The 26,132-nt window shown below is 40.8% G+C and overlaps 1 protein-coding gene across 1 annotated transcript; it reads right to left on the bottom strand.

Moving 5' to 3' along the window:
• Positions 1-63: 63 nt before the first annotated feature.
• LOC306769141 (uncharacterized protein) lies at positions 64-26,132 on the bottom strand. The gene is made up of 23 exons (XM_079257694.1): positions 26,105-26,132; positions 21,488-23,364; positions 15,833-15,894; positions 14,099-14,137; positions 13,743-13,994; positions 13,375-13,655; positions 13,038-13,231; positions 12,083-12,144; positions 10,231-10,334; positions 9,710-9,880; positions 9,597-9,631; positions 9,332-9,496; positions 8,393-8,527; positions 7,197-7,235; positions 6,976-7,116; positions 6,591-6,676; positions 6,481-6,504; positions 4,665-5,671; positions 3,316-3,432; positions 2,963-3,241; positions 1,423-1,533; positions 1,225-1,346; positions 64-1,156 (listed from the first exon to the last, which is right to left on the bottom strand). Exons 2-23 carry the CDS (start codon positions 23,144-23,146, stop codon positions 1,103-1,105), a joined length of 5,139 nt encoding a protein of 1,712 aa, XP_079113820.1. The 5' UTR covers positions 23,147-23,364; positions 26,105-26,132; the 3' UTR covers positions 64-1,102.

Raw genomic sequence — 26,132 nt, 5'->3', positions numbered from 1 at the left:
TTATTGCAAACATAAAAGTCACATTTTCCATGACAGCTTAAAAATGTATGAAAAGATGCACGCATATACAGTAGAAAGCAGCACTTTACCAGAGACTTAAAAGTGATTGTCCAAAAAACACACCCCAAAATACCCCCTTTAGGCCTGAGATAAACCTGAAAGATGTGCCATTTAAATACTGCAGAAAGAACAGGCACAATGTGGTGGTATTACAACAGAAAAAGCTGTATAAATTGTTTTCTTTTATCTCTAAACACGGTATATTTTGCTAGTTGTTCAAAGTTTTGTAGCATTTCAACTTGTTTTATTCATTCATTCATTATTCATTCATTAACCTAACCGCTTTGTCCGATGAAGGGTTGCGGGGAAGCTGGAGCCTATCCCAGCAACCACTAGGCGAGAAGCAGGGTACTCCCTGGACAGGTTGTCCGTTCATCACAGCGCCACTCAGAGACATACAACCACTCACGCACACGCTCACTCCTATGGGCAATTTAGAGTAACCAATGAACCTAACATGCATGTCTTCGGACGATGGGAGGAAGCCGGGGTACCCGGAGAGAACCCACGCATACACGGGGAGAACATGCAAACTCCACACAGAAAGGCCACCATTCGAGCCTCCCTCCAGCTGAGGATTGAACCACAGTGCTTACCACCATGCCTTTAAAACTTAAATGGTAAACGGACTTGTACCTATATAGAGCTTTTCCAGTCAAACCACTCAAACTGCTTTACACTACTTGTCACATTAACACACACACACACACACACACACACACACACACACACACACCATGATACAATTTAAAACCTCACACCGCATATCGGTTACAGACTAAGTCCAGTGATAAAGTTTGTTTTGATGTAATCAGCTAATAAAAAGTAACAAAAATCACGTAAAGTAGAGAGAAAACAGGTAATTTCACAAAACCAGTCAAAATTTCCAATAAGTTTCAGAGCACCTGAAGCACAGTCAATGATGATTAAAGTTGTCAATGGAGCTGACCAATCAGGGAGAACTGGACATAAAGAGGCAGATACCAGTCAATTAACCATTTCATGGGAACTTTGCTGATTCGTCTGATACAAAGTGTTATTTCTATGTTGATGTTCTTGAATGTTTCTGTTGTTTTGCCATCTTCTGGTAATGTTTCTGAAAACAGAAGGATGATGAGACCAAGCATGCGTTGTTATTTTTATATTGTACGTTTTTGTGTGTACCTGCAGGTTGTCATAGTGCATCTTGCTGCAGCAGTGCGCATCCTTCCCAGCATTCTCCAGCAGGTAGAAAACAGAGCAGAGATTACAGTAATACCCCAGCGTACGGACTGTAAACTCCTCACCTGAACAAAAGTACAAACAAGTAAATAAATATTTCAAAGCAGACAGACTGTTTTAATTATTACTGATGTTTCTCACTGAAGGAGGCATCGGGGTTAAACGGCAGCATCCTGACATCATCAGCAACACAAGCAGACCGAGGTCGCTTTGTCTTGGGTTCAGCAAGCTCCATCCTTCGTTTACCCCCAACTAAAGACAAACGAGAAGGTAAATGATCAATAAACCCTTTAAGCAAAACAAGAATTAATTCTAGTACACAGTTATCTCTGTAAATCGAAGACGAGACGCTGAATTACAAGATTCTTAAAAAAAATCATTTTGATCTAAGAGAATCTTTGATCAGTAAATCTTTTTTATGAAACAAGAAAATGTCTGGAAGATTCTAGAGACCAGAACGAACCCATTTTTCACCACTTTCTCACAAACTCAGGGTTCCCCTGCCACCGGCCACATGAGAGCTTTAATTCCTCTTTAATCTGAATAAAAGTTAAATCTGCTTTAAAGCAAAATGACAATGTAAACACCTCATTCTGAATTAAAAGGGTCATTGTAAATGAAACTTGATTCCAAAGTAAGTGGCCGGTCCATTCCCATTTTAAATCCAAATGGATTAATTTAGCCTTTATGTAAACGGTTATTCCACTTTAGATTAATTCTGGTCACTCTGTGGATGCTCTTTCATCCTGTCGCCATGACAAACACATTCTGCGTCGTCTCCTGCCTCCCATTTCCTCCTCAGCGGCTGAAAAGTGACGTGGTCTGCTCGTGTTGAGCTGATGCTTTAAAATTATGATCAAATCAAAACAAAAACTTTTCTTATTATGTGGTCTTCCACGTTGTAGACGACAAGAAAAGAATTAAGTCCGGTCCGCCTCCTGTCGGATCAGAATCCTTCCCAACCTCCTGATGTGAAGTGGAATTAAGTAAAGGCAAAGAAATTTGTTTCTATTTGGAATTACTATTTACATCTAAATCTGAAGAAGAATACATTAATTTGGAGTCATTTTTTTACAAATATTTAATTCCAAATTAAAAATCATTAGCGGTGGGAATATCAAATCGAAAAATCGGAAATCGGGATTTTCTTCTTCACAAATTTAAAATAGATTTTTTTTGTTAAAAAAAATATTTTTTTTTCCAAATAAATAAATAAAATAAAAATACTGTTTTTATTGAACCTTTTACTTGTCTTCTTGAGCATTATAGCAGCAGAATGATGGTCTGGATACTGTGTTGTTTTTTCCTCATTGAAATGAAGAAAAATGACAAGTGAAAAAAAACAAAAAAAACAATTTTTTTTTTGTTTTTAATCAACAAAAATCAACAATATTGTGAGAATCGCAATTTAAATAGACTTGGCACCCAAAAAAATCGTAATCGAATCGGGACCAAAGCATATCGTCACAGCCCTAAAAAGCACAATGTGACCGTAGCCAGTATATTAAGGTGGTAAGCTCCACCCTCCAAACAATTTTGAGTTTGTCTATTTGCTCTTCTCTATATCGTCATGGCGATGCTGACTAAGCCGCCACACCACAGCCAAAAACCGCGTGGAAACATCACAATTCATCCATAGAGAGAGACAGATTGTAGTAACTTCTTGTAGCTTCTGCATCACCTGTGCTGCATCCCAACTCCTCCTCTACACATCCTTCCAGTGTCTGGTTATCAGGCTGTTTCCCAGCAGAAGCAGCGTCAACCTCAGACTGGCTCGCTGCTTCCTCCTCCGTCTTCTGGATCTCAGGTCGAGCTCCTCCCAATGGCGCAGATGTGTCCTCCTCCTGATGTGTCACTTCATTCGAGGAAGAACCGAGTGAAGCCGGGGGAATCGGCTGCTTTTCTTCTTCTTCTCTTTCATCTTTGGCGCTCCCCGGTTTGCCTCTAGTGGATCTCCTCACTGCAGAAGGAGACATTACATGAGTGAGATTTTATGCTTTAGAGCTCATTACAAATGACATAAACGACCGTTACCAGGAGTCTGCCTGCTTTTCTTCCTGGGTCGACCTCTTTTTCTGGTTGTTGCAGCTCCATTTTCCTCTCCTTTAACATCTGCCACCCCCCCTGCAGTCTCAGAGTTTAGATTGTCCCCTGAAACAACAAATCAGAGAAAGTTTCAGCTTCTAATATATTATAAAACCTTCCTTTTCCTGTTGAAATGTTTGACATTTCGATCCGACACGCACCAGCATGGATTTAAAATGTTTACGTAAAGATCTTCTTATTCATGAGTCCTCTAACAAAGCAGTCATGTTGCAGTGGCAGAATACACCAAACTGGATAAATTTAACATCATGTGGACCTGATCACCTTCATTACTAATGATACGTGTTCAGATTATTGTGTACGAATGTTTTTATGACACGATGAGCATCAAATCAGAGTAGGAAACTCATTTATCCGGACTTCCTGTAAACATGGGAACTGGTTTTATGGTTACAATAAACAGTAAAGACTGGGCAGGCAATTGTTATAAATAAGGCTCTTGTACGTGTAACGTGTTAATAAAGTGTCCCCTCAAATAAATGCCCATGTTTAGGGAAGAGGGATCAGCACTCAAACAGCTGAGTGTTTAATCACATTTCTCATCCGTGACTTTTGGTCTCAGTCCTCTGCTGTTGGGAGGCAGACTCCTTCCACACCTTTAAGATGGAGCTGAAAACCTTCCTTTTCCATGATTCTTAAAGTTAGGATATGAGCATCTCCTGAGTTGGAGTCTGCATGTACGGGACCCAACTATCCAGGTTATGCTCATTGCTCTTATAGTTATGGGTAGTCTAGTCAACCTTTACTTATGTAGCAATGGGGATGTTACCTGATGCACTGAGAAGTACCTCACTCTATTTCCATAATGTATTAATGTATAAATATATGCCAATATTGCCGTCTCTAACTTATTTCTCCTTTTTTCTGCAGGTCTTCCTGAATAAGTGCAGTTGTACATGTTGTTCTGTCTTTCCTGTCGTCTCCACCCCAACCAGTCGAGGCAGATGGCTGCCCTCCCTGAGCCGGGTTCTGCCGGAGGTTTTCTTCCTGTTAAAATGGAGTGTTTTCCTTCCCACTGTTGCCGTGTGCATGCTCAGGATGCGGGATTGGATCGAAGTCATGACTCGATGCAATCAGTTGGTTTCTATTATAGGATATGTATGAATTGGCTCGAAATGATGTGTATGTTAAGTGTCCTGTGACAACATTGTTGTGAAGTGGCGCTGTACAAATAAAATTGAATTATTCTGAGCATCACCATTTGTGGCAGCTTCCTAGTTATGTGTGCCAGTGCTGTAAGTACTGAGGCACACATATCACTATTGCTTTGCGTTTACCTTTTCTCTCCGCCTCTCTACTAGACTCTTGTATGGAGGATTCTTCTGGATCTTCATCATCACCCAGAGAATGGAGCAGAAGCCCAGGCTCCTCCTTCCCGTCTTCCTCTTTTGTGGGTGAAGCTGTTCTTGTGTTGGTCTTCCCGTCTTCCTCCTGACACAGAGATGACTTTCCTGGGTTTGAGGACTGATCATCAGCTGAGTCAGGTACCTGATGCGTCTCTGTTTCGTGATCAGCCTCTTCTATGTTTGGTTTTTCAGGTGTTTCAACCTCTTTCTCTGGCCTTTCCTTCCCTGATTTTTCATGTGTTTCCTGCAGACCTTCCTCAGCAACATCTTCTTCTGCAGCATAAACTCCACCAGCAGCCTCCTTCTTTGTGTCTTTCGGGGCATCACTTTTATTTGTTGGCGCACCGTCTTCTCTCAGAGCCTTGTCCTCCATCGCTGGAGCTTCCTCTCCATTTTGTTCCTGTGAATCTCTGGCAGGTGAGTTCCCTCTTCTCGTTGGGGTCTCGTCTAGTTTTGTGTTCTCTGTTGACGATCCTGTCAAGTTGCTTCGCTCTTTTAAGGCCTCTTGGTCTGAAATCTTGTATTCAGTCCGGTCCTCTGAGATCCCTAGAGTAGAGGTGGAGGATTCTTCAATCCAATCATCTTCTGAAGACTCTACGGTCTCCAATTCTAGCAGGTTCTCCTCTTTAATCTGAACTCTCTCTCTTGTCTTCTCTTTTGTTTGTGTCTCATGTTTCTTTGAAGATTTCCTCTTCGCGCCCCTTTTAGACGTCCTGGTTGTTTGGCTAGCTTCTGTTTGAGCAGCATCAACAGCTGAATCCAGCGTTTCAGACTTAGCCACAGTTTTCCTTGCGGTAGATTTTGTATTGTGTCTTGGTGTGTGACGAGCGTCTGCTGAAGAACGGGTGCGATGACCTGAGAAAGTCGTCCCAGCTGAGGACGTCCTGTTGGCACGATGGGAGTCAGAACCTGAAGAACTCTGACTGATGCTCGTCACTCTAAAACAAAATGGAAATGAAACACCTTGTATCAAATCAAATGAAATAAAACTGGATTTTTGTGGCACTTTTCATACTAAAGAGCACCATTAACCCTTTATGGGGCAAGTGATTATTTTTGATCACTTCGTTTCCTTTCATATTCAGCATGAAACTATTTTTTTGTTAATGTAACAACAGAATGGAGGTCTTGGTGCATACCAGAAGGGCAATTTTTAGGTCAAAATTTCTAATTTCAAGGTATTTCATTGAGTGCCCTATAAAGGCTAAAGTGCTTTCCATGAAACAACAGTTATTACATGACAAATTATATTAACTTCAACACCAAAGTAAGAATCAGCCTTCACATATCCAAACATATTAACCAACCAAATTAAAAAACATTCATGATCTCACACTAATTCATCCAGATAAATCCCGCAAAATCTCGTCCCACAGATGAGATTTTACCAGAACTGCTACTTATGTGCTAAACAATAGAAACACCTGCAAATTGCAATTGTAGTTTACATAAATTTTACAAATATCACTTTTATTTAGCAAAAAACTGGATTGGAAACACAGCTGCTGTCTATATATCAAATAATTATAACGTTCAGCACAATGGCAACCACGTTCTTATCGTGTGCTGTGTCAATAAAGCAGGACTGAGTTAAACGCAGACAGAAAATCCATGTATTCTACCATCTAACTTTCAATGAAAATAAAAAAAAAAATAAAAATTTTTTTTCCACTTTACGAAAATGGATACCAACTGAAATTTAAATCAGTGCAACAATAATCAACAGTAATACGGATTAAATACTCACGGACGTAAATACCGAATGCTCGTCCTACAGAGAAGAGAAGAAGGTCAGATAAAGACAAGAAGATCCACTTTTGATTTGATGTCTTCCTCCTGATTTAAGAGTAAACATACCAAGTGTCCTTTGAAAACAGAGAGCACATTGAGCAGTTTTCCAGAACCCGAGTCACGCCGCTGGATTCAGCCATCTCAATGTAGATCTGAGGTGGAAAGACAGTTTAACAAAGAGCGATAAATAAAAATCCTCTTCGCATGTTCACAACAAAGCGATCAGAAATGTAGAAGTTTACACCCCAAAAAGTAAAATAAAACTTCTTCCAGTTGTGCTTTCTCTTTCTTAAACACATTCGTTGCAAACATTGACTTTTTAAAATGTGCAGATTTACTTTATTTTTGGTCAAATGTTTTAAAAATCAGGGTTTAAAACATCTGGCTGAATAAAACATGAAGTATTATTCCCATCACTGTCCACCTAAACACTGCTGGTAATGTGTCGTACCCTGTTGGCAAGCGGCACGAAGCTGACATAAGTGGCAATGGACGCCACCACTTCCATGACCGCCCTAACAAGGCCTACAGATGTTTTAGATATCTCCACACACAGCAGCCGCTCCCACAAAGTGTCCAAGTCTGGAACCGGCTGGAAAAAAAGGAAAGGTCATAAGTTTCAAGCAGCAGCTTTTCCTGAACAGCTAACTTACATAAATGATCAGAACTTACAGTGTTGCTCCATTTCATCAGATTTCTGTAAATGACCACCTGCAAAAAACAGAACACGACTTTGCCGACCACATTCAGGTTGTCAAAACACTTGTTTAATTCACAGACTGTCTGTAAAAGATGGATGGAGTCTGCGTGATGTCACCGTAGGTTTCTGAAAAGCTGAAGTGAAGCTCATTGGACGGTTCCTACTGTCACCATCATGGCCACGTCACGCGTGCGGTCAGTCCCGGAAAATACAATAATGGGCCGAGAACTAAAACTGAGAAGGGGGCTGTGAGTAACGGGGTGGATGACTGACATCTATCAACCTCTGACCTGCCTGTAGATAAGCTCTAACTAAGCATACCCAGAGCTAAAGGGAGCTAACCAGCTAACAATAGTAGGCAGGTAAAGCTAAGTCACACTGTTAGCCGGCCAAAAACTGTGGTTGTGCCACACTTTGCCTCCATGCGGCTGGATATCGAGTTCCTGTCAATCAAAAGGACACGCCCCCTAATTCTGCTGAATTTCGAGATTATTGTAAACAGATGAGTTTAAAAAAAAACCCAAAAAAAACAAAAAAACTGACCTAATAAATCTAAAATGTTTTTTTGTACCAGGTTGTAAACATGTTTATTTCTGCTGTGAAGTTGGTCTTTTTAACATAGGAGTCTATGGGGAGTTGTTCTGTTTTTGGAGCCCATAGAGGATGAGGGGGGAACTGCAGTTCTTGTCACTTCGCATAGGCTTTACTTTTAACCTCCGGAGGTTGCCGCTTGGTTCAATCTCACTCATTTTCCATTTACTGATAATAATTTAAAAAATCTGCACTTCTATCACGTCCTAATTCATTTCTTTTTAGACATGCTGGTGTTCACCATGTCGTCGTCGTCTACATTTAATGTCTTCCAGGTTGTTAATAAATACAATATTCTTTTAGGGCGTTTACAAATCACACCATTCATATTTTTCATTTTTAAAAACCATTAATCAATGTTAAATAAACAGTCATAAACAGAAAGTTATAATCTATTTTGATCCACCGACTGAACTGCAGCGCGTTTGCTGTGTCTTCATTCTGTTTCAGACTTTAGAAACTCGACTTATGGATCCACCTCTCAAATAGAAAACACCAAATAGTCTACAAAGAATGAAGGTAGTCATTGTGTAAAAGCCAACTGTGCTTTCTCCACAGCAGAACCGAGGTCTCATACCTCACTGGACCCAGGATGCATGTCCTCTAAGACCAAGTGGATGGTGACAGCGTTGCCTCTGATAAAAATTGGATTTCTGATGTGATCTCGAGCAAACATGGAGCACATATTCCAGCTGTTGAAATAGATAAATGCCTGGAGGTAAGCAGAGGAGAACAAGTCAGACATGAGAAAGCACTTCTTTATTTAAACTCGACTCAGCTCAACTCAGTTGATTGATCCACCCATCCATCCATCCACCTTCTGCCACTTATCCAGGGTCGGGTCGCGGGGGCAGCAGCCTAAGCAGGGAAGCCCAGACTTCCCTCTCCCCAGCCACATTTTCCAACTCTGCGGGGGGGATCCCGAGGCGTTCCCAGGCCAGCCGAGAGATATAATCCCTCCAGCGTGTCCTGGGTCTTCCCCGGGGTCTCCTCCCAGAGGGACGTGCCTGGAACACCTCACCAGGGAGGTCCAGGAGGCATCCTGACCAGATGCCCGAGCCACCTCAACTGGCTCTACTCTGATCCCCTCCCGGATGACCGAGCTCCTCACCCTATCTCTAAGGGAGAGCCCGGCCACCCTGCGGAGGAAACCCATTTCAGCTGCCTGTATACGAGATCTTGTTCTTTCGGTCACGACCCACAGCTCATGACCATAGGTGAGGGTAGGAACGTAGATCGACTGGTAAATCGAGAGCTTCGCCTTCTGGCTCAGCTCCTTCTTCACTGTAAGACATGCAAAACAACCCACATAGCATACAAACTGAGTCATAAAAGCTCAACTCAGGCTGACGAAACAATTTCATAACAAACAGGATAAAGTTCCCAACATTTCACACTCATGAGCACAGTAGCATCGCTCTTAACAACAATATTCTCTGACCATGATCCACACTTTTCATCTAGTACAATGTCATCAGCTGATGGATGGATGGATGGATGGATGGATGGATCTTACCCTCTGCTGCAGTGTCAGGATGATGAGGTTATGTAACAAGGGGCGGTTATTTTGTTTGGGGAAATAAGGCCCCACCAGCTTAGCGATGTCGCAGTGTGTGTATTCCCCTGCAGGCAAACCAGTCAACATGACGGTGGAGAACGTAGACGCCAGAGGGACCGCTCTCTGCCAAACATAAAGTTCACAGAACAAGGAAGAAGAAAAAAAATCTACACAATTTGGTAAAAAAATGATCATTAGGGGTAAAAAGAAAGAACATTCTCACCTCAATGTCGTCCATTTCTTTTACTGTCTGACAATCTAAGGGACAATAATGATCACTGACTTGTGAAACTGTGTATGTGGAGGTTCTGTAGTCTTTCCAGGTGTTTGTGTTACCTGGGATGCTGAATGGAGGAGATGAAGTGGAGGAAACGTAGGGATTAGTTTTCATGGTAACCCAGAACGGTGAAGTGTTGCCTGGTGGAGGGTTACAGTTTGTTTTCGGGACAAAAGCCGGGGCAGCATTCCCCGTTTTGTCTGGGCTTGGATCATCTGGCAGTGGAGGAGCTGCATAAACAACAAAAAGCAAGAGAAAAATAAATAAGGCTAATATTTAAGTTTGGTGAATAACAAGAAGTAACTGAATGAATTCAGTCTCTTAAAGCCGTTCACAATTAGAAATGACAAATGTGGATTGTCCTCTCATATGTCACGCTGAAAGATTTCCAGTATGAACTTTTCCACCTTTCTGGTGTCTTAAAATCTGCAGAGAAGCCTCATAAAAGCTCAGGACAGTCATCTCTCTGTGTGGTGAACCATATGTAGTTATAGAGCTAACCCATCTTGTTGTCAATGTCTATAAAAGCTCAGGAAAGTGCCTTTATTTTCTTGTTGCGGTTCAACAGTGTGTGACTTACATTGTTCCTTGCTTTCTGCTTGTGCTTGTTGCTGCACTTTCTGCTCCATCATCTTTCTTTGTTTTGAGAATCGGGTTGGCTTTTTGTGCAGCGGCACAGTTTTACTGTGAAGGAAGCAAAAGGAGGTAAAAAACTAGAAAAGGAGAGAAATGGAAAGTAAAGAAATAAAGGTTTTGATATGTTCTTCACAGGATCGACAACAAGCACCACTGAAAAGAAACTGGGATGTTGGGTAAAATAAAAACAGTATTCAATGACTTCCAGATCTCATAAACTCATATTTTATTCCAATTGGGGGAAAAAAACACATAAGATGTTGAAACTGAGACTTTGACCATTTCATGGAAAATATGAGCTCATTCACAATCTAATGGAGGCAAGAGATCTAAAAAAAAACCTCTTAGACTCTTAAATAGAAAGATGAGCAGTTTTGTCCATCTGCATCAAACTGCATCTGTGGAAAAACTCTGAAGACCCAAAATCTGCAAGGAATAATACCGTCAAAATATTCTTAGAATCAGGAGGAATCTCTGTACGAAGGGGACAAAGTTCAATGTTAAAACTGGATGGTAATGGTCTCGGCCACCAGTCAGAAGCACTGAGACATTTTCTACTAGAAATAATTGCATGGACTGATGAACATCTCCATCAATCCCTGTCTGTGAACAAGGTTCTCCCTGAAATTTACAAATACAGGTTAATGTTCTGCCACTGTCTGCCCTGGACCAAAGTCCATTTTAAATAGAATGGGACAATATAGAAAACTGTTATGAGGTCAGATGGATCAACATTTTTAATTATTTTTGGACACCATGGATGGCATCTGAAAGGAAAGGGACGATCCAGCTTTTTTTTTAGTGCACACTTCAAAAGCCTGCATCTCTGATGATTTGGGGTTGCATTAGTGCCTGTGCTGTGGGCAGCTTCCACATCTGCAAAGCTCCATCCATGGTGAAAATTACCCAGAGGTTTTAGAGCAACATCTGCTTTCATAAAGACTAAGTATCTTTCTGGAAAGACCTTGCAGATTTCCACAAGACAATGCATCCATCTAAGCAGCATGGCATCTCAGGAGAAAAGTCCGGCTGCTGAAATAGCATGTGAACGCATCACCAAGAGAAAATATTTGGAGCATTATGAAACCAAAAATCTATTAATGAAGGTCCAGGCTTGGTGAGCAGCCAGAGTCCTGCATCATACCAGTATGGGACAAAAACTTCAGCAACTCATCTCCTCACTACCCCATCTGGAACAACTTTTTACAGATGTGTTGCTGCCATTACATACATAAGACACATAAGTATCTACCTACCCATCTACCCACCTCTCTATCTGTCTATCTGTCTATCTATCTATCTATCTACCTACCTACCTACCTACCCATCTACCCACCTCTCTATCTGTCTATCTGTCTATCTATCTATCTATCTATCTATCTATCTATCTATCTACCTACCTACCTACCCATCTACCCACCTCTCTATCTATCTATCTATCTATCTATCTATCTATCTATCTATCTATCTATCTATCTATCTAAATCAAAATGAGCTAATATTTTCCATGAAACAGCTAAATATCTCAGTTTCAACATCCAATATGATGTTTACGTTGTATTGGGAATTTAGGTTTAGCAATTTAGGTTTATGAGATCTAAAATCACTGAATTCTGTTTTCATTATACATTTTACACAATATCCCAACTTTTTTAGAATTCTTCAAAATAAAGCAAGGGGCGTACAGAAAAAACACACGTAGCAGACAGAGAGATGAACCAACCTGAATATGTGTAATGATGCTATATATTGTGAGAAAGATCAAAGTAGCACAATCCATTTTAAGCACAACTTACTTCTTAGGAAGCTCCTTTTGCTTCTTTGAAGAAGTCTGCAGAGGCTTCCTGGAAGCTGCAGACTGCAAATAAAAAATGTATTTTAAATGAACTAAACTGAATGCAGACAGTGTGACTCCGCTACTACAGAAAAACGTGTTTCCATCTCTGATCAATGCACAAAAAGACATGGAATATCTTTTCCCTTACTTGGTATTTTTTTCACACTGAAAAACATAAAAATTTCCACACTGTCATGTTTCAATCTCTTAATTACAAACTGTGTTCAAAGATGGTTTTGAAGGCTTTTGTTTTTAGTTAGATGAATTTAAATTCAAAGCAATGTTAGCGATGAAAAGAAATTGTTTTTATAACTTACTTTCCAAATTCTATTTATCTAAACAAATGTTTTAGCCTGCAACAAAAAAATTTAACAGTTCTTGCAAACTTTGCAGATGTCTGGATCAATACCCCATATAGCAGATCAAATGAGCCTATTCGGTGCAACTTTTGGCCCTTCTAGGTTAGTTACACTGCTGTTAAGCAACTTGTAGGCCGTATGGAGGTTACGGCAACTGGGCTTCATGCCGTCCAGATGTCAATTCAATTCAATTTTATTTATATCGCGTCAAATCACGGCAATGCCATCTCAAGACGCTTTATAGACAGAGAAGAAAATATAATGAAAGCCAATTCATAAAAGCCTTTATAAGGAAACCAACAGATTGAGTTGAGTCCAACTCAATCTCCCATCCTGAGCAAGCACACTGGCAACAGTGGGAAGGAAAAAACTCCCTTTTAACAGGAAGGAAACCTCCGGCAGAACCCGGCTCAAGGACAGGCAGCCATCTGCCTCTGCTGTGTGGGGGGAAGAGGACAGAAGGACAACAGACAACAGGAACTGCTACTCCCGGCCAGGGAGACCATGTCATTTCCAGATGTGAACTTAATTTAGCCAAACACAAACTCAGCCAACCTTAAGTCCCACAGAAGAACTTGTTTTGCTCTTCTGAATGCAGACCTTTTCTTTCACACACTTTGGAGTCAACTTGGAGGAGGACGACGAGGATGCTGATTTCAATTTTGCTAGCTCAGCCAGCAAGACAGGTGCCAGGGTTTTCACCACAGCCTCCAGGTCAGACTCGTTGGACAGAGAGCAGCTTTGGGCAGCTGGAAGGACAAAGACACAGGGAGTCAAACATTTCTGGTTACAAAGCCTGAAAAAGATTTTACTCTTCCTCTTAGCAATTTAATAAATTCAGAACCAAAGACTCAAACAAAAAAATGATTCATAATCAGTCACGTTTAATGACCTGAGGTCTCCATCACTCTCTTAGCCAATCTCTCAGCACTGATCAGCTTCATTCGCAGCGGGAGCGGCTTCTCTGAAGAGGCTTGTCTCTCGTGACTTTTCCTCAGTGGCGACTGTCTCTTGTCACGTTTCTTCAGCGATGACTCGCAGCTCCTCTTCGGTGAGGACCGTTTCTCATCTCTTCTCCTGGACGCGAGTCGCCTCTCGTGGCTCGTTGAGCAGGCTTGATAGTGAGAGGAGGTCGGCCGGTTGTACCGTGGAGACCGAGAACGGGATCGTGACCTAAAAGCAGCAACAGTTTTACAAAAGACACAAGCATGGGATCTCCTCTCTGAGTATCACATAACATTGATTCTATTCCAAGCAAACCTGTAAGTTCGTCTGGATCTGTGTGGTGATCGTGATCGGCTTCTACGTCTCTCTCCGCGATGGCCGAGGGGACTGTGTGAGCGGGAAGATAAGGAGGAGCTTCTGGATTTGTCCCGACTGCTGCAGGCTATGGGACTACGGGCTTTACCCTTGTGGTTACGGCGGGGGCTGCGGGAGCTAGAACGGCTCTCATGTTTGGTCTTATGATGACTCTGTTGTGAGGTCTGGGTGGTACGAGCTGAGGATGAAGCACTTTGAAGAACATGGAAAAGAAATAAATAAGATAAACTTCCACAGATGAGGAGGGGTAGCTGCTCCATAACGCTGGAGATCTTTGATAAAATCCAGATGTTTACCTTAGGAACTGTCGTATGTCACCGTCCCACTCTGGAAACCTGTGGAGGAAAGAAAAAATCAAAATAAAAAAAATGCAAAGGGGCGACGCAATAACAAGTCTCCAAACATGGGCGGAAGGAAGACATCTTATTATACATGTATTACTTCTCCAGGTGGTTATTGCTTTGGCTCAGTGATCCAAAACTTCTTTACATAACAGACACGTTGTGTTTGCAACCCTCCTGTAACACCTGAGTGGTGAATAGTGTGATATATCCAATAAGTCTTCCTGCGGCATCCTCTAGTTGTAAGGCTTCATAATTGTTGGAATCTTCATAGACAAGGAGGATAAGAGTAGCACATGTATGCCGAAAATCAGCTTCTCCTGCCAGTACAGGGACAACTTCGGACTTTTAAAGTAGAGCCCACAACTTTGTTTCTTGATACTTGATGATACAAATTCTAAATGTAGGTCTTGAAAAACATCAGAAACTTGATAAATAAGGAGGATTAAGTTGTTTTTTTAGTGGCTTCGGTTCGTTGGGCCATTTTGGTTCTGCAGACATGATTGAGGTCCACTCATGGCCAGGGCCGGATTAAAAGTGCAGAGGCCCCTGGGCCCAGAGTGTTCCAGGGGCCCCCTTCCCCACTGCAACATTGTGAAAATTGTGAATGATACACTGTGAAACATTTCTAACATGTCTCAACCAGTGGTACCAACAGCAATACACTAGACATTGGTGTAACTAGCTGGTTTTTATGTACATTTTGTTTCATATCCATTCTAGTAGCACTGCTGGTGTTTGCCCTACATGGGCCCCTGTGCCCATAATGCCCATTGGATAATCTGGCCTTGCTCGTGGCTTGTTCTTAACATGTTAGCCAAGCAGAACTTCTTCTCGTTGGGCTTGGAGAAGTATTGCGTAATGGGTCAGACATTTGAAGTGGGAGTGGTTAACACAGACAAACTTAAAGCGGACAGTTGTCGCTTCCACAGTTTTGCTGATGCGAGGTTAAACAGTTTTACGAAAACAGCTGATCAAAGTGGTTAGAAAGAAGAAATATTTGTACAACACGTGGCTTTTAAAGATATGGACCTAGTTGTGCGCACATCCTTCCCTGCCGCGGACAAAGCTTTTTATTAAATATGAAATAACTGAGTTCACTGCAAATAAAAGCATCCTGCAGGAATCCCTGCCCCCCCCCCCCTCCCTCCCAGACAAAGTTTATTGTGGAGTCTGAATCAACAGACAAAAAAGAAGTTTTTTCTTGTTCTTGTTCCTGAGAATTAACAAAGTTCAAACTTCTCATGGAGTATGAAACACGTTACCTTACCAAAGCAGCTACCTGCTGAAAATCAGCTTCTGAAACAATGCCAAATTTGGATTTTTAATGCGATCTTAGTTGTTTATACATTGATTAAACTAACCCGCCAGTTTCACAGATTAATCTCAGTCCATTAAAACATTTTGACAATCCTAATGAATTCCAAAAGTAATTTAACAACTTTAAGCTATATTTTATTTTTGGAATGAACTAACACCACTGACATTATCTTGGAACCCCTAATTTGAGAAAAGCTGGTTCAGTTTAACATGTAGACTCGTGTTAAATACTTAAGAACTGACAACAATAACTGGTGAAGTATTTTAACCCCTTTATCTCACTATTTCACAACAGTGATCCCCTCCAAAGATATAATCAATCAGGATTATGATCTTTGCAACAAGCATTTACAAGAAGGGAGGACTTACATTTTCCGGAGGAGTTTGCACTTATTGAGATGAAGGCTGGTATTCTGGTGGGAAAGCCAGTTCTAGTAGTCACAACAAAAAAAAAACAAATAATTAAAGTCTTTCATGTGATTAGATTCAATAAATAAACAGCCATTTTATATACTAAAAGGCTAAATAAAAAGAGTCATTAAGCTTCTTTAAATTACAGATGACCAATTTAAGGTCTACAATAAAACAGAAAAAACAAAAACAGGTTTTTTTTTAGGGTCCTCATGTCAGGTCAACCGACCGGACGCCACACGAGAATAAACCAACCATTAACATGAAGGAAGAAAGAACGTGAAAAAGAGGGCTGTGCATTTTTTGAGAAGCCAAACGAGCATAAACAAACAGTAATGAGAAAATCTACTTTAAAGACATAAAAACACAGTCTGACCAACACATAACATGCCTTTATGAGAAAAAAAGTTATTTAAAATGTAAAAGATATAAAATCAACACTGTTAACTCCAACAGTGGCATGATGTTGTAAACCTTTCAGTTACTAACAGCTGTTTGAAATAAATTAATTAAATTTAGGGCTTAGTTATGCACATGTGCACCATCTCTACTTGTTGTTCACGACTCCTCAATGTTCATCACTTCACTCCATGATGAAAAACTGCCTCAAAAATGATCTTCCAACCATTTTCCATCAAATTATAATAATTTCAGGTTATTTGGCAATGAGCTTCACACCACAGGGTTTTATTGTTATCTGTTGAATGGATATTGACTTAACTGTTAACATTCTTAAAAAAACCCAAAACAATTCAAGGTCCCAATGTTCAAGACCTACATTCAACATTGCAGACACTGCAACCCTGAATTACAGATAAAATTAAAACCGCAAGCGGTGATATAGGCCCTCGCACCATGGCGCCGCTCGGCATAATGCCACCGCCTCCCCTGGCAACATCCTTCCCATGCCTCTCTCAACCTAAAGTTCAGCCAGACTGCACTTCAGGCCATTTAGGCCTTATGAAGGGTCACTTCCTGTCACCAAGGGGCGGGGCTAATTTATATTCTAATTATTGACATACAGAAATGTGAAGGATATGACTGGCATCATCTGTAGCAAATTTGGTGCAGGTTGGTTGTTTTTTGTGGGAGTTATGTCAGTTTTCCTTTTCATTGCATCACATCTGCTTTGCTGCCCCGCCTCTCCTAAACGATATCCCCTATTAAAAGAAATAGCACAACTTTTAATCACACATGCCTCTTGAGCATCCTGACTCATTTGGGTTAAAGTTGGACAAAATTCTTTGGAGAAGTTCCTCAAAATGCATGGCAAAGAAAATGACAGAAATGACCCCAAAAATGGCACCCTTTTCAAAATGGCCGACTTCCTGTTGGATTTAGCCCATATGTCCAAGAGACTTTTTTGAAGGTACTGGGAGGGTCTACGAGTTTCCCGAATCATATCCATGTCAGTCAATGTAGTGGGCGGGGCTGATTAATTAAAATATTGTAGGGGGCGCTATGGAGCCATTTACTATCTTCTCCACTATATTTTAATTTTACTCTATTAAGGGCATAACTTTCATGACTCATGGCAAGTATGGTGAAGATCAAAGGTTTCATGGCTTTGTTACAGGTACTTCCTGGTTCATGATATCAGACACTTCTTGTTGCCAAGGGGTGGGGCTAATTCATAGTCCCATTATTGCATTGCAGATTTTGTTCATCATGGGACTGGCATCAAATGTGTCGATTCCTGTGCTGATATGTTGTTTTATGTGGGAGTTTTAGCAATAAGTCATTGTTAATGAGACATAAAACTTTGAGGGCCCGCCCCTCCTAAACTAAATCTTCTATTAGAAGAAATAACACAACTTTACATCACACATGCCTCCTGAGCATCCTGTGCAAGTTGGGTGTCAGTTGGACAATATCCCTAGGAGGAGTTGTTTAAAATGCATGGCAAAGAAATGACCCCAAAAATGGCACCTTTTTCAAAATGGCCGACTTCCTGTTGAATTTAGCCCATATGTCCAAGAGACTTTTTTGAAGGTACTAGCAGGTTCTCCAACTGTGCTGAATTTTATCCATGTCGATCCATGTAGTGGGCGGGGCTGATTGATTGAAATATTGTAGGGGGCGCTATGGAGACATGCTCCATTTATTCCATAATGTTTCAATGGGGCTTAGTTCAGGGCCTTACTGTCATCAGTCATGGCAAGTTTGATGGCGGTCCAAGGTTCCATGGCTTGGTCACAGGTACTTCCTGTTTCATGGCGTTGGACCGCCATTCGCCATGTCCCGTTTAGCGTAGCGACTTGAGGTTTTTATTGTGGCATCATGAATGGGTTTGACATGTTTTGGAGGAGGCTCAAGTGTTTTGGACCATTTGCTTAGAAGCATGACCCTCAAACGTGGAAAAAACCACTTCCTGTTGTAAGTGGGCGGGGCTTAGGTCTACACCAGCAATGGTCACATTAATCTGTTCAGGACTGATCCCTTATTAATCCCTATAAGTTTTAGGGTGATCAGATCAAAATTGACAATTTTATAGTGATTTATGATGTCACGCCGCCGCATGGAACTTCGCCATGGCGTCACGGGCATACCGTGCAGCGTAGAGCAACGTCCTTTATCAGATCTCTTCACCAACATGTTTTGTGATGCCTGAGTGAATTTGGGCCATGTGGTGTCCACCAAGCCAGAGTTATGGGTGTGTGAGCAAAAAACAACACTTTTGACCTCCAGGGGGCGTGGCTATTTCATAATCAAAATATTGACATATAGAACTCTGTAGGAGGGGACTGCCATCATATCTAGCAAATGTGGTGCAGAAATGTTGCTTTATGTGGGAGTTATATCCGTTTAATTTTTCATGGCGAGACATCAAACTTTGAGGCCCCACCCCTCGTAAACTAAGTCTCCTATTAGAAGAAATAACACAACATTGAATCACACATGCCTCCTGAACATCCTGAGCAATTTGTGGCTCAGTGGGATAAAAGCCCTAGGACGAGTTCGTTAAAATGCGAGGTGCTAAAACGCCAAAATATTGACTTTGACCTAAAATGGCCGCCTTCCTGTCGACATTTCACCATGACATTAAGAGGATTTTTTGTTTGTCCTGTCATGTAGATCATGTGTATGAATTTTCATAAAGATTAACGACATGCAGTGGCGGGGCACCTAAAATAGGTGGCGCTCTCGTTCAGTTTTGCCCAAACATTCTGGAGCACCTCAAAATATCAAATTTTTCGTATTCCCTTGGGGGGGTACGCAAAATTTGGTGAGTTTTCGAGCACGTTCAGGCCTCCAAAAAAGCACGCGAAGTGTCTGAATAAAAATAATAAACACTGCAAATACAATAGGCCTTCGCACCGCCAAGGTGCTCGGGCCTAATAATAATAATAATAATAATAAACACTGCAATTACAATAGGCCTTCGCACCGCCAAGGTGCTCGGGCCTAATAAGAAACGCTGCAATTACAATAGGCCTTCGCACCGCCAAGGTGCTCGGGCCTAATAATAATAAACGCTGCAATTACAATAGGCCTTCGCACCGCCAAGGTGCTCGGGCCTAATAATAATAATAATAATAATAATAAACACTGCAATTACAATAGGCCTTCGCACCGCCAAGGTGCTCGGGCCTAATAATAAACGCTGCAATTACAATAGGCCTTCGCACCGCCAAGGTGCTCGGGCCTAATAATAAACACTGCAATTACAATAGGCCTTCGCACCGCCAAGGTGCTCGGGCCTAATAATAAACACTGCAATTACAATAGGCCTTCGCACCGCCAAGGTGCTCGGGCCTAATAAGAAACGCTGCAATTACAATAGGCCTTCGCACCGCCAAGGTGCTCGGGCCTAATAATAATAATAAACGCTGCAATTACAATAGGCCTTCGCACCGCCAAGGTGCTCGGGCCTAATAAACGCTGCAATTACAATAGGCCTTCGCACCGCCAAGGTGCTCGGGCCTAATAATAATAAACACTGCAATTACAATAGGCCTTCGCACCGCCAAGGTGCTCGGGCCTAATAATAAACGCTGCAATTACAATAGGCCTTCGCACCGCCAAGGTGCTCGGGCCTAATAATAATAATAAACACTGCAATTACAATAGGCCTTCGCACCGCCAAGGTGCTCGGGCCTAATAATAAACACTGCAATTACAATAGGCCTTCGCACCGCCAAGGTGCTCGGGCCTAATAATAAACGCTGCAATTACAATAGGCCTTCGCACCGCCAAGGTGCTCGGGCCTAATAATAATAATAAACACTGCAATTACAATAGGCCTTCGCACCGCCAAGGTGCTCGGGCCTAATAATAAACACTGCAATTACAATAGGCCTTTGCACCGCCAAGGTGCTCGGGCCTAATTAAGCTGAAAATGATCTTGAAACATTAAGAATTAAAAACATGGATCAATTAATCGCTGAATAAAGATGAACGTAGATTCAGAAATACTGTAGTTGGAACTTTTTCCACTAAGCAGCGCAGAGCTATGAATGCTGTCTTTTAAGAGACTATAGGCTCTATTTAACAGACTATATCAGTGTTTTGCAACCTTTTTAGAGCCAAGGTTTTTTTTCACTGAAAAACCACAAGGCACACCACAAACCAAAATGGTTTAAAAAAAAAAAAAAAAAAAAAAAAGTTCATATTATTATCATAAAGTCCATCTTGTCAAAACCTCTTAAAAAGAAATCAGATTAACACAAGAAAAATGAATGTTATTGTCTTTCACTGGGGTCTGTTTGGATGAACACAGAGCTGCTTTTTAGACCATTTAGATGAAATTGTGCAATTTCTCAGGGCACACCGGATGATCTCTCGCGGCACACAGTCGAAAAATACTGGACTATATTATGACTAAAAGGGACGGGGAAATAAAACATCTTTATCACAAACGAAAGTGGGTCAGCATGTGTGAATCGCAACATAAAAAAAAGTTTAAGATCGGAAGGAATGGAGGACATTTGCTTGGAAAAAACTTAGCCATAATAACTTAATCAGACTACCTCTACTGAAGTGAACATAAAGACATTTATGTCAAACTTAAACAACTTTCGAATAAAATTAAGACTCTACAATTGAGGTTATATTGGAATATGTATTACTTACAGAATGTAAGGTTTTCTCATTTGGAAATATAAAGGAACGTGTAAGTAATAATGATGTACATGTACGTAGGATCTTACTGAATGCAAACAAAGCAATAAGCAAATGACGACAAACTGGTACAAAACTGAACCATTAATAAAATGTAATGGTTGAAATTTGTGTGAGATTTAAATGGAAAAGAACCTCAGTGAGAGAAGTGTGTTTTTGTGAAAACAAACGAGGAAAAAAAAGGATAACTCAATAGAAACTGGAAATTGCGAAACTCTGGTCATCTGTACCTCCGCCTTTAGCAACAGGCAAATGTTAGCCATAACTTGTGTTTTGCACATTTAATTTATATTTACATACTATGAGTTGTGAAATTATGTCCACAAATGTTCATTTGTTATCAAGCAAATACTCAAATTAATAGATAAATAAAATGGAAACCATTTCATGCTTTAAATAAAAGGAACATTTTCATGTAATCCTACAATAAAATGAGCAAAAAGAGCTTTAAAGAAAAAGATAGACAGAATTAAAGATGATTTGTTCACTTACCTTAAGGTTGGCACATTCTGTGTCACATAGACAGCAGGTGTGTGGAAAAACCTTTGGTGTGGCTGCAGAGTAGTCCTGAATCATGGCCAACGTTGGCAGACCCTTAGAGACCACCTCCAAAGTGGGAGACTGTGTGCTGGTAGTGTGCATGGTCCTCCGCACAATCGTGGGAATAAAAGAAGAAGAAACAGGAACTGGTTCTGCTTGGGGTGTAACTGGAGACTGTGAAGCGTCCTCTCTCTGTGCTTGCAGCAGCGTCTTTATCTTCACTTGTTGGTGATTTTCATTCAGCTCAGCAGCTGTCGGTGCTTTTCCAGCTGTTTTACTCCGAGCATTGTTGCAACTGACCTCATGGCCATCAGTGACCAGGCCAGCGTGGACCAGATAAACAGATGAATGGGCTTTGGGTGTTGATAAGTAGTCTGTCTTTTGTTCTTTTAAAGGAAAAGTTTGGGAAGGCCTGAAATGTTTTAGATCTGTGTCTTTCTGCATCAAAGAAGAACAGGGTTGTAAAGTCTGGTTTGGCTGGGTCGGCTGATGCTTGACTGGAGGGGTCAGAGAGCTGCTCGCGGAGTAAAAACATCCCATATGATCACATGATGACATCAAAGAACAGCTTTTCACCTCTGGACTATGTTTTTGTATCGCTTCTTTACTGAAACTAGTGGTACTAGAATCGTCTGACTCTGTCTGACTGACCCTTTCCATCTCATCCTCCATCAAAGTATACTTGCTAGTATGTCCATAGTTGATTACTTTAGCTGGTTTAAGAATACCTGGTGGTGTTTCATCCTGCATCACCAGCACTTCAGAGCTACTGCACCTGTCTGGTTCATGCAAGTCTGCATTGGACGGAGGTTCTAAATGTGGTTTTGACTGAACCGCTCTTTTGTTCTTCTGAATGCGAATCTCCCGCAAGATGAAGGGCAAGTTTTCGGGGGTGACCTGATCTTCACTGTACCAAAGGAGCGCTTTCAAGTCCTCTTTTTCAAGTCCAAAGCTCCGAAGGATGTTGGCCGCCGACTCTCGAGTGTACCTGGGTCGACTGGAGTCGTCGTGACCAACAGATTTGTCTTTTCGGGTTTCACTGCCACTTAAACCTGAGATGAGCACCGTTCTTTCACTAGAGGGTTTCACTACACATCCAGATGCCGCAGATGATGAGTAATGTTTGGAGGAATCATCCTCAGTGGCCTTTTTGTTGCCTGGCAACCAGTCTAGAAAGCTGCTGCCATGTTCAGCAGGAGGGCATCCTCGTCCTTGAGAAGCTGAAGATATCAGATACGGCGTCGCCTCTCTGCTTGACAGAAGAACGTCAACTCTTTGCTTGAAGGGAAAGTGAACACTCTGGCCTACAGGTTGATGCTGTGATTCTTCTGTGGCTCTACTAATATTCAGGTCCAAAATACCATCGACGTCCTCGTCCAACATGGCCCCGTTCTGTCTGGGCCTGTAGCTCACTGGAAGATTAAGCTGAGATGGTATTTTTTCCCCCAAAGCGTTGAGAGCTGGAGATGTTCCAGAAGAGTTTAAGGCGGACCCTGGTAGAAAGCCAGGAAATGTCCGGTAAGGGTCCCTCTCTGCTGGTTCGGTTGGGGGTCCAGACTGGAAGGGACTTTGTTTCCAAGAGGCAAGCAGGTTATACAGGGGGTGCGACATGGTGCTGCCAATCTTCAGAAGGTTGAGGTGATTGATGGCTTTGCAGAAAGGGAAGACGGTGTTCTGGGTGAGTCTTGAGAAGCCGTGTTGGGTTTTGTGGTCAGAATAGAGGTTTGATCCCTAACAGCAGGAGCATCGATCATCCGTGTCAGTCCCGTGAATATGTGCCTCTTCTGATCCCTCACATCTGTCACACGCTCATCATGTCAACATCTCACCTGATTTTTCAGAGAGAGAAAAGAGACACGACTATAAACAACAAATACATCGTCTCCAGTCTAATAGAAACACCTGAAACAAGCTGGTACCAGTTTAACAAAAATCATTCAAAATATTGACTAATCACAACTTACATCACATTAGATGAAATGGTTTAGATCTGTACATAAAGCACATTGTCGAAGGTTGCCTGACAAAGAACTAACCCACTGTGAACCACAGATTTTTAGGTCTGCCTTTAGAAAGTTCAGGTTTGGGGGTTTATTTCAATACTTTTTTGGAAAAGAAACCCATTTGCTATCCAAACTTTTATATTAGGTTTGATTAACTGTGTGAAATGCAAACTTGATCCTGCTTTAGACAAACTGACTGCCCGCCTCGGCTCTGTACCATTACCTTATTCCCTGGTTTGCACACATTTCAGACCTTCACTCAGATCCTCTATTGATCTAATCACTCATTTAGTTTTCAATAAAATAGTTCATTTCTTATCCACTTACTTCAGCATTTCTACATTCATTTACCCAATTCCACACACATTTCTACATATTTTTATTCCATTATTCATATTTCCATATACCTCTACCTCCACATTGAATGCTTCTTGCAGGTTACAAAACCCCTCTTTTCACTATGCAGCAAAAAACACAGAAACAAATAGATTTAGATATTAATACATACATTAATATCTAAATATAGAAATACACAAACAAATGAATTAATTACTAAATAAATATAAATGTTGATGATATGAAATTAATTGATACATTTCTATAATTATACATTTGACTGTATTTATCTAGGATTCGGTATTGTTGGTCCTACTGCTGAGGTAATTAACGAGGGAAAAAAGGTGTGTAGATCAAGACAACAAATTTGGAAATATGTGTTTGGTTAATAATTTCTCCCCTTTCATAACAGCAATACTTGTTTTAAAACCTGTGCTGGGTATATTTACATACTGATCATTTTCATTTAAATTTCTATTCATATTCATGTCATTTTATCTCACACTGCTAAGGTTAAGTGTTATTTGAGAGTAGTGCCAGACAGAGAGCGCTAATATGTATTTGTGAGACCTCTGCAGAACTCGGTCTGACTGCAGGTGAAAGTTTGTTCAGGCTAAAGTCCGACTGCAGCTGTGATCTGCTGGTGAGTAGTAGTTTTCCCACAGGGAGTAACTGGTTCAGACTAAATTCATAGGGATTGCACAAGAGGTTCAGGCACGAGGCCGAAGCAGAGTAAAAACACACTATGAGCGAGAATCAACAACTTCTACTGATCCTCATTCTAGCAGATGTAAAAGATTATTTGCATTATTTTTTACAGCTTGTTTATTGAAGACTTTTCCACAATACCTTATTAGTCACATTTACAACAAGGAGAACTAATTAAGATCACACTTCTGTGGAATGACAACACAAATAAACAAGTGGGTAATGTCCCACAGTGTGGTTGTGTTGGCCAGTTTGGAATGAACAACATGCTCAAGTTGATCCCACATTTTCCAGGTAGTTTGTTATGATCCTGGCTCTGTAGCAAGGGCGTTATCATCCTGAAGAGCGAAGTTTGATCCAGATTCTGGACATATTTGATGGTTACTGACACCAGAATATCACTTTGATATCTACCAATAAGTACGGTAGCCAATCAGGTATCAGTCATACATCTGTGACAGGCACACATCTGGCAACACTCATATTCAAAGCAAGAAGGAATAATTCCTTTTACTTTAGTTTTAGTTACATTTAGTTTACATTTTACTCATAACTGATGTACAGCACTTTGTTTCAGCTGTAGTAAAAGTGTTGTAGAAATAAAGTTGGTATGGTAATACCAGCAGGACAATAATGCAGATGATCCTGAGGGCATGATTCCACAAATCCACAATCCTACACGGCGTTGTTACAGTGACTAATAATACAGTTACAGTTATTTGATAAACTGGGAGAAATGATTAATCACACACAATATCTTTTACTTTTTGGTGCAAAGTTTACGTGAAAGGTACCTGAGAGAATGGGAGCAAAACTGCAGTCCAAAATTGCATGACTGCTTTATTAAAATAACAACTGATTATTATAATCATTTTATAAGTATTTTATAGAATGCATTAAAATAAATAATGACACATTCTAAATATTACTAATTAACAAAAAATGTATCATTGCATGTCTGTAGAGGTAAAATACTGTATTTTTTAAAAAAAAGTTGCATTGTTTATTATTAATTCATGCATGAAAGGGTTATTTGATCATCTGATATGAAAAATAGGCACAACATTAATCCCTGTGATTAGAAATGATAAAGAAAATACAAACACAGATAGTTTACTAAAGCTACATAGTGATTTATAACTATTTTAATAGTTAGTAACCTGTTTTTAAAAAAAGGGTGAGTGCTTGACCAGAGGTGAATAAGTATTTATATTAGACCTATTCTTTCTTCACCCTTAATTGATTTTATAATAAGTTATACTCATAATTAACTATAAAACACCGAGAAAACTGTTAAAATAATCATATTAAACAATAATGAGGCTGTTTTGTTTGTTACTCTTGAAAGCTCCAATAGCAACAGGCTGTCCTGCTAGTTAACGCTACTGTTAGCCATCTGTAGAGAATTTATAAACTAACTACACAGTAGTTATAAAGCTCATAGAGTTACTGCTGCTTTATGATATTGTTTAAACTTCTTAATAAATAAAACATCTAAAGTTTAGTTGCATGCAGAACTTACCCTGAAGTTGCGCCGTCCCGTTTCCTTC

This window comes from Telmatherina bonti (assembly GCF_933228915.1).
Source record: "Telmatherina bonti genome assembly, chromosome: 18".
Classification (NCBI taxonomy): Eukaryota; Metazoa; Chordata; class Actinopteri; order Atheriniformes; family Telmatherinidae; genus Telmatherina; species Telmatherina bonti.
The sequence above is the reverse complement of the archived record's forward strand: the minus strand, read 5'-3'. Positions and strand labels throughout refer to the sequence as shown.